This window comes from Idiotropiscis lumnitzeri, chromosome 19, assembly GCF_059441095.1.
Source record: "Idiotropiscis lumnitzeri isolate Australia: NSW breed Sydney's pygmy pipehorse chromosome 19, RoL_Ilum_1.0, whole genome shotgun sequence".
Classification (NCBI taxonomy): Eukaryota; Metazoa; Chordata; class Actinopteri; order Syngnathiformes; family Syngnathidae; genus Idiotropiscis; species Idiotropiscis lumnitzeri.
The window spans coordinates 3,354,976-3,364,395 of NC_142409.1; the positions used below are offsets into that span (position 1 = coordinate 3,354,976).

General features: G+C 39.7%; 1 protein-coding gene and 2 pseudogenes across 9 annotated transcripts in view; 1 reads left to right on the forward strand and 2 right to left on the reverse strand.

Annotated features, from left to right (window-relative positions):
• The window catches only part of phldb2b (pleckstrin homology-like domain, family B, member 2b), a 34,353-nt gene extending 29,584 nt beyond the window's left edge, over positions 1-4,769 (forward strand). For all 9 annotated transcript variants that reach the window (XM_088283501.1, XM_088283494.1, XM_088283495.1 and 6 more), the window contains 5 exons: positions 900-990; positions 1,204-1,350; positions 2,187-2,406; positions 2,809-2,894; positions 3,015-4,769. In XM_088283501.1, the coding sequence (XP_088139627.1) occupies positions 900-990; positions 1,204-1,350; positions 2,187-2,406; positions 2,809-2,894; positions 3,015-3,155 (685 nt within the window). In that variant the 3' untranslated portion in view covers positions 3,156-4,769. The remainder of the gene's footprint in view (positions 1-899; positions 991-1,203; positions 1,351-2,186; positions 2,407-2,808; positions 2,895-3,014) is intronic.
• Positions 4,770-5,110: 341 nt separating this feature from the next.
• On the reverse strand, positions 5,111-5,229 carry LOC148318150 (5S ribosomal RNA; annotated as a pseudogene).
• Positions 5,230-6,474: 1,245 nt separating this feature from the next.
• On the reverse strand, positions 6,475-6,583 carry LOC148318151 (5S ribosomal RNA; annotated as a pseudogene).
• Positions 6,584-9,420: the final 2,837 nt, after the last annotated feature.

The window sequence follows — 9,420 nt, forward strand, 5'->3', positions numbered from 1 at the left end:
TCCTCTTTGGCTCAGAGGACTTGACGTCCGCAATTTCCCAAAACAATTTGAAACTTGGACTCGTTCGACCACAGAACGCTTTTCCCCACTTCCTCCTTTGCATCAGTCCATCTTAGATGCGCCCAAGGCCAGAGAAGCCAACCCGTTTCTGGGTGTTGTAGATAAATGGCTTTTGCTTTGCATAGTAGAGTTTGAAGTTGCACTTACAGATGTAGCGCCAAACTGCATTTACTGACCTGGGTTTTTTTAAGTTTTCCTGAGCCCATGTGGTTATATCCTTCACACATTGCTTGAATCTTTGCTTGCGAATCACTGAGCAATTCAAAGAAGCTCCTTTTAAGCCTGTTCACCTGTGGGATGTTCCAAACAGATGTTTGATGAACATTCCTTCAGTTTTCGCAGAATTTTTTGCATTTTTATTGATTTATTTATTTATGTAATTAATATAGGTTTAACATAATTCGTACATTATTATATTCTGTTTTTATTTATGTTCAACACCATGTCACAATTTATTTGCAATTGTTTTTTTTTTTGTTTTAACTATTATTTTCTGGTCTCCCAATATCCTTTCCATGCCTTTTTCTCGTTGCTGACTTCACTCACTTTCCTTCCTGCCCAAATATGTTTACACAGTCTAATGTGCGGCATTTATCATAGCACCAAAGTGACATCATCCATTTCCCTTCTGGATAAGAGAGAATGTGTGTGTGTGGGGGGTGTGTGGGGGTGTGTGTGTGGGGTTGGGGGGGTGCGTGTGTGGGGGGGTGTTTGTGTTTGTTTTCAAAATTGTGCAGCTTCATTCTTGAACTACAGTATCTTTCAAAAAGAATGAATACCGGAAATAAATCAAGAGTTTAAAGAATAAACCCCCCAAAAATGTGTTTTGTGTGTTACAGTGCGAGTACTTCGAATGTAGCCAAGTTAGAGGAGATGGAGCGTCTGCTGAGAGAAGCCCAGGCAGAAAAGAACCGACTCCTAGAGTACAAGGTGAAAAGACCTCAAATACAGACTGTGGATATGCATGTCCTCACTGGCCACAGCAGTAGATAGATGCACAATCGGATCACAAATTCTGCGTTCACAAAGACAATAATTTAGCTTTTTCTCAATACATGAAACGTCCAGTGAATGTAATTTTCCCCTTCCCTTTGTTCGTTAGTGTTGTCGTATAATTTTAAGTATTTGACTGATGACCCTCAGGAGCGAGAGATGGAAATTCGCAAGCAAGCACTAGACGAGGAGAAGAAGAGGCGGGAGGAACTAGAGAAGATGCTCCAGGAGGAGACCAGCAGGCGGCAGAAACTCATCGACCGTGAGGTGAAACTACGAGAGAAGCAGCGAGTGCAGGTGAGAGTGAAAAATGATCGTGAAATTAATTAGTAAACACACTTCAAATCGGTCGCCTTCACGATACTGTTTCATTTTTTTCTGCTTGACTGCACTGCACATTCTTTTTGTGGGATTTAGATTGTAGATTATTCACAATGTTGCGAGGTTTTGCAGTGATTATTTTTCCACACGGGTTGTTAATAAACCTGAGCCAGGAGGAAAGAGTGCACAAACGATGTCCAAAGTTTGAGATCATTTCACATTTCATAAAAGAAGTCAAAGTTCAATGTTTACCACAACAGCATATCTACAATTACCAACACAAGGTAACGTATCGGCTAGGGAACTGTAATGCAAATAATTATAATCTGGCTTTACAAGTGTTCAAGAATAGACGCACTTTCAATCGAGTTATTGAACAAACTAACAAAAATAAACACAAGCACCTATTTGCACATGAGCTCCCACAAGTCATGCCAAGGCACTGAACAGTGGCTAATAATTTAGCCAGTTAACAGGCCGCCAACTCTACACTCCTATTGATGGAGTTTCACGTCACCTAACAGGCCATGCCCTGCCTTTTAAAGCCACACATTCAGTCACAGATACTACAGTACTTAAGAACAGGCGACCGCAGTTGAACAAAAAGCATACCTGCACCACACATATTTTTTATATTATATGCATGAAGCTGTAAAAGATCGATAAATAATAATGTTAATATTGAGTAGCTACTTCACAGATCTCAACTATTGCATCACCCCCGCGATAAATGAGCGATTAGTCAGCTGCTTAGTTATCATTTTCATTCCATACAAACATACATACTCATAACTATTTCTCCCGTCTTCTAGTCCCGACCCCTCACACGGTACCTACCTGTGCGGAAGGATGATTTTGACCTGCGGGCTCACATTGAGTCGGCGGGTCACAGCGCAGACACATGCTTCCACTTGTCCATCTCTGAAAAGACATGCAGAGGCTACCTGATCAAGATGGGTGGCAAAATCAAGACCTGGAAAAAGCGTTGGTTCGTCTTTGACCGCAATCGACGGACACTCTCCTACTATGCAGGTTGGCGTTCATGTTCATTTTAGAGTTTTATTTAATAGTAAGTAGATTTTGGCGGCACGGTGGGCCAACTGGTTAGCATGATAGCCTCACAGTACAGAGGTCGTGGGTTCGATTCCGGCTCCGGTCTTCCTGTGTGGAGTTTGCATGTTTCCTCCGGGTACTCATTCTAAAAACATGCATGGCAGGTTGATTGGACACTCTAAATTGCTCCTAGGTGTGAGTGTGAGCGCGGATGGTTGTTCGTCTTTGTGTGCCCTGCGATTGGCCGGCAACCAGTTCAAGGTGTATCCCGCCTACTGCCCGAAGATAGCTGGGATTGGCTCTAGCACCCCTGCGACCCTTGTGAGGATGAAGCGGTACAATGGATGGATGTCGATTTTGTTTTTTTGTGTTGTTGTGTAGACAAGCATGAAGCCAAGCTGAAAGGAGTGATCTACTTCCAAGCCATAGAAGAAGTATATTACGACCACCTGAAGAATGCCCATAAGGTACTCATGTTCACATTTGTTTCTCCATGTAGAAAAATAAAGTCACCTTCCCTTATTATATCTGTGTAATAGTGTTTCACAAATATTGTCTTTCTGCTACTTCCTCCTTGTCTGCTCCAGAGCCCCAACCCCTCGCTCACTTTCAGCGTCAAGACTCACGACAGGGTCTACTACATGGTGGCACCTTCCCCTGAAGCCATGAGGATCTGGATGGATGTCATCGTTACAGGCGCTGAAGGATACACACAATTCATGTTGTAGTGAACGCTTGTGGAAGCATATCCGGATGCGGAATGAGCATCTAAAAATTTCTTTGTGGCTTTTTTGAACACTCTATTTTTTTTTTAATAGTAGAACATTTATATCTTGTACCTGGACAAATATGTGACAGCACCTCTGATTTATCTGTTACATGCATTTAACATGGCTTGTTACTAAATGACAAACAGAAATGTTAAAAATGGAAGGTTTTTGTCTTACTGCCACAAGTGCAGTCTATCTGACACTACCTCTTTTTGTTATTGCAAAATACTTTTCATGTGCCGTTTAAAATACTGATTAATCAGCACCGTCATGCATACTACATTATTAACCTTCTCATCATGGACCCATAAAATAAATAATAGTGACAGGCAGAGGGTTATCCTTTTTGCCAAACAATAAATATTGCTTTTAAATTGAGACTTTTGTTAAGCAAAATTTTATAGTTGTGATTTTTACCACTTTCCTCAGGTTTTAATAATGTGCATGCATGCGTCATGTATGTAATCTAAACACATGTGATCCAAAGGACTGTTTTGTGTCCGTGCCTACATTAATAGCTGAGCTCATGCAGCTCCAAGGTGCTTCCTAAGTACGGATGAACACAAACAACGCATGATTGTTCACACTCTTGCATAGGATGAAAACAGGCTCGGAAGTAAAACGCACCCAGCTGTTAAAAGACCGATGCCTCTAAACCATAAATTATTTTTAAGCATACACTTAGTCACTGTTCAATATTAGGATTCTCCCTGTGCCTCAAAGGATGGATGAATGGATTTTTTTATGCATATACAGTAGTCTATTTTTAATAGTGTTCTTTCTATATACTCTGTGCTGAATTGCCTGTGCCGACAAACATAACTGTGGAAATAGTGGCTGCTATTGAATGACCACTCGAAGGGTTAAGATGTCATGGGCGCAAGGGAAAAAAATGATGGTACAGTCCATGTATAATATTAACAAGCACAAGGACATATATGAACTGGCATACATGCTGCTGATTATTGTGCTTGCTTTTACAGTATTGATTTGCTGTTATTTCTATTAATTTAATGTTTTTTTTGTTGTTATTTGTACATTATATCTGCTTGAGAAATCAATAACAGTTTATCATGCTTCTAATCCTGAGTAATATTGGTGTGTCACTGTCAACGAATTTCAGGAATTATTGACCAAAGTTCATGTTCATCTTGTATGGTCCATGTGAGGTTCATTAATTCTTTATCACACCTTTGTTGACAAAAAAAAATGTTTGATTGTGAGTTCCAAGCACATCTCAGTGTTCCTCATGTCACATTGTGTAGTGACTATATCGGCACCCTTTTAAAAGAATGGCCCATACCATATTTTGTCAAAAAATATAAATGTTTCAGGATGCTGGCCACCTCTGTTAAAAATGTCTCTATCCTCAATTTAACATGCCAATCAATTCTACCTCTGAAATGAAATTATTAATTAAATATAGTACGGTCATTATTTGGTTCCATTTTCGGTATTTTCTGAAAAAAATGCTCGGCCCGTTATTTTAAGGAGGTGACGATATTCATGCAGATGTATAAATGTTAATTTCCATACCCAACATTAAATAATAAATATTTAGTTTTCTTTTCACCGATTCTATGCTACTTCCTGTTCAGTTCAAATCCACGAACTTCAGTTCTGCACCAAAGTAGCACTATTGCATCAATATGTGGTCAATTCAGGTACTACATTCAATCGCCTGATTCTTATACGACAGTCCTCGAACCCTTCTAATCTCTAACAGAATGGACATGAGCTACCAAAGGGACTCTTGGTTGGGCTGGACATTGGCACTTACATAATATGCACGTAAAAATTACTTTAGTATTTAAATTCACAACCCTTATAGACTAGTGATTTAAAAGTTTGCCTAAAGAGTTTACGCCCAACCAGAGAGCAACATTTTGTGACTTTAGTTTTTGCGGTGCCAAAGCTTACAGCACCTGGTATTCCCAGGCGGTCTCCCATCCAAGTACGAACCAGGCGCGACCCTGCTTAGCTTCCGAGATCGGACAAGATCGGGCGGGCTCAGGGTAGTAAGGCCGTAAGGAATGATCTCTTGCAAAATTTTGCAGTTTATAGATGTGGCTTTTATTGTGGCAGAGTTCAATCCAAAAATCCGTAAATGGAACGACAATCACAAATGCGTTCCGAGAATCTACAAATGCGTGATTGAAGTCAGAAATGCGTGACAAAAAAACTGCAAATGTGAATCCGCATTTGCGAGTTGTCCCCAGCAGGACTGTTGCAAATGTCACACGTAAGAACGCAACCAATCAAGAGGCCCAGAGGATTTCTGTACGCATTTAACTGTGTGTTTCCACGTACAAATAAATCGTACACTTGCTGATTTTTGTCATACATTTCTGTCTTCAATCACGCATTTGTAGAATATTGGTACACGCACTGCCTGTGAAATGAAATGATATATTAAATATAATCTAGTGAGTAGTTGTTTCAGTTTTTCGTATTTTCTGAAAAAAATGCTTGGGTCATTATTTTAAGAAGGTGACGATATTCATGCAGATATTGCATAGATGTTAATTTTCATACCTAATATTAAATAATAAATATCACGTTTTCTTCTCATCGATTCCATGCAACTGCCTGTTCAGAACAAATCCGCTTTTTAACTTCAGTTCTGCACCAAAGTAGCGCTATTGCATCATCATGTGGTCAATTTAGGTACTACATTCAATTGCCTGACTCCTATACTAAAGTTGTTTCATCACATCTTTTGACATTATGAAGCTAGCGTTCAAATTAAAATAGTTTATGTCGTTATGATTTCAACACTATAGTTTATTACAGAAAAAAAATAATACCAGCTTCAACACTTCTATAAATTTAATGCTCTCGTAGAATAGGTTTTGTTAGCAGCATTAAATAGATAGGGATACAATCAGAGTTAGGATGTGATATAATTTAAATATTTATACACTAATAGAAATAAACCAATAACCTAATTAATGACCTCTTCCTTGACTCTGACGCCAAACTTCATTTCTGCAATGAACGCTTCATTAAGAAAAGATTAAAAAAACATGACGAGAGATGGTGAGAATGGGCAATTCTCAACTAACAGACAAACCTTTAACAAAATCTAACGGAATGCTCATGAGCAACAAAAGCGACGCTTAATTGGGCTGAACATTGGCACTAACATAATATGCATATAAAAATTACATTACTTAAATTCACACCCTAATAGACTAGTGATTTAAAAGTTAGTTCTTTCGAGGCTACGCCCACCCATAGGGGAACATTTTGTGACTTTAGTTTTTCGCGGTGCAAAAGCTTACAGCACCTGGTATTCCCAGGCGGTCTCCCATCCAAGTACTAACCAGGCCCGACCCTGCTTAGCTTCCGAGATCGGGCGTTCTCAGGGTAGTATGGCCATAAGCAAGAATACCTTTAAAATGTTGCATTTTATACATGAGGTCTTTATTGTGGCAAATATTTCAATCCAAAAATACGTAAAAAGAATTTGTAACTATAACCACAGTCACAATTGTGTAACAAGAATCTACAAATGCATTATTTAAGTCACAGATATATTACAAACAACTGCAAATGTGTACAATGATTTGTTGGCGCAAACACATGGTTAAATGCGTACAGAAATTCATAAGCGCGCGACCGGTAAACATGGGCGTTCTTGATTGGCTGTGTTCTTAATTTTGACTTTTGCTTCAGTCCTGCCACGGACGACTCGCAAATACGTGTGCTGATTTGCAAATGCGTCTCGAGAGACTTGTATGTAGCTCCGTAGCTACACATTCGGGCCCCAAGGGGGCACTAATATTCCACCAGCCCGGTACCACCAGAATATACACCAATAACATGGATGGGCTTTCATTGCTATCCACCCATGGTCACGGACCATTTATTTGACATTCTTTAAATTGGAATGAATGCAAGAATGAAGTGTAACTAATAAAATAACACAAATAATATAACCAGTGAAGCTAAAAAAAAAAAAGAATGACGCTTCCCTACACCTGCTTAATTGCCACATTAACAATGCTGCCCTTTATTACATTCAGTAAACAAATGTTTTTAATTAATTCATTTATTTTTTTATTTAGTAAACACTCACTGCGACCAACCCAAACAGACTCCATTGGGTCATCTGTCTGCTGCACCTGTAGAATACGAGGGTCCCCTTGTGGTCTGAATGTTTAGCACCGGAGCCACACACGTCTCCAGACACGCATTTGCAGATTGCGAGTCGTCCACGGCTGGACTGGAGCAAAACCCACATGCAGAGAACGCACGTTTTGGGCATTTTGTGGTTTCAGCCTGTTCTGCGAGCATGTGGTTGATTGTAAAAAGCTGCTTGAATACCTGATGACTTTGGTGAAAGTTTGTTTTTGTGGTGCAAAAGCTTACAGCACTTGGTATTCCCAGGCGGTCTCCAATCCAAGTAATAACCAGGCCCATTAGTACTTTATAGGCTTCACTCACTATCAAAAGTAATTTTCTCCTCCCCTTTTCCACAAGCACAAAATGCAAACAGTCTGCATTTGCAAAATGCAGACTGTTTGCATTTTGTGCTCTGTCTGTCAGCCGAGCATGTGGTTAGCTGCCACCAACAGCTCCAGTGCATGATATATTTTGTGAAAGTTTGTTGTTTTTTGAGCAGCAAAAACTTACTGCATCTGGTATCTCCCGACCAAGTACTAACAAGGGAAGACATTGTTTAGCTTCTGAGATGGGGCAGTCTGAGGGTAGTATGACCATAAATTGTAAAAATGTTAGAGAATTTTTTAGATTTAGGACGAATTGACGCTCCTTTTGGAACTGATTATTGTTTTTTCATCTCAGCTGTCACAGCAGAGAGGCAAGCTTTGCAATGTTGATTAGTTTGTCATGCTGTATTGTCTGAAACGGCGAATGATCGCCACCAAAATTATAATGCACATTACTAATGTTGTCCCTGTGTAAATATAAAAGCGTTTTGCACTGAATTTCGGATCAAACGTGAGCTCACATGAGCAAAAACCATGATCACCTCCACAATATCAAAAACACCGTGTCAATTGCTTCTTCACTTATTCAGGCTGAAGAGGATAAGAGCATGAATGTGCATATGAACCCCAGTGGCAGTTGGTTGTAGTTTTTGAACATTTAGCTTAGTTTTGTTAAGACTCAGTCGGTGCGGCAGCCAGGCGTGGATGTTTCACCCTCACTGTTAATAGTTGCCGCTAAACCGATGAGGTTAGTAGAACAAAATTAGCTTCCTACCGTCCAGACATGCGGGTCTGTGCCATCGAGTATGTTTGTGCCCACCGCTTGCAGCCAATCTATGAAGCCATCTCACGTCAATTTCGGATGAAAGGTGGGTTTTTTAACCTTCCACGTTCCTTTGGGGGTGTCATAATTGGATAGCGAGCTTCAGGACAACCGAGTGGTTGTGCTTTGGTGAAATTACAAAGTTGGACTTTGAATGATTCAGAGCACCAAAGCTCCAACGAGGAGGCCGACTCTACAGCCGAGTGTGGTCATATTCGTTGAGTCATTTTCGGATCAGTGGTGTAGCTGTACCACCTGAATGATCTTGGTGAAAATTAAGTGAAGCTAACATGGATGAAATTGTAATATGAAACGAATTACAAGCAATTAACCTTACAAAAAACCTCTCGGAACACATTGTGTTTGCATATCTTGGTGACTAATTAAAGAAAACAAACAAGACATATCCAAACACAGCACGTAAGATGCTCATTTCTTTATTCTGTTTTAAATAAACCATGGAAAAACACTTAACTGTAACTGAAAAACTGGAACTGAAGGCCTCGGACGAATAGTGTGTGCTTCTGGAATTGGGTAATCTGCCTGGCAACACAAGCTTGCTGAATTCTGATTGGATAAAAACTCTCACCTAAAAATACAACACTCGGATATAGTGACATATATAAGTAAAATTAATTACAAATATTTATTATTTTTTCATGGATATGTATGTTTTTTTTATTATGTTAGGCCAGCAGAGAAGGCCTTAGTGGGATTTTCGTTCCAGTAATAATTAAATGTCATTATAATTAATATACTGCTACTGACAGGCAATATTTAAAGAGACGGAGTTCCATGACCTTAACTGTTTGATTGATTTTGAAAGCAGTTTAGCCATGCGGTGGTCGATGTCAACAACATTCGGTGGCTAAAAATAGTCACGATGAGTATTCCTGTTGTGTAGCTTTAAGAAGGCTGCTGTAACTTGAGCCCGAAAGAGCAAAGA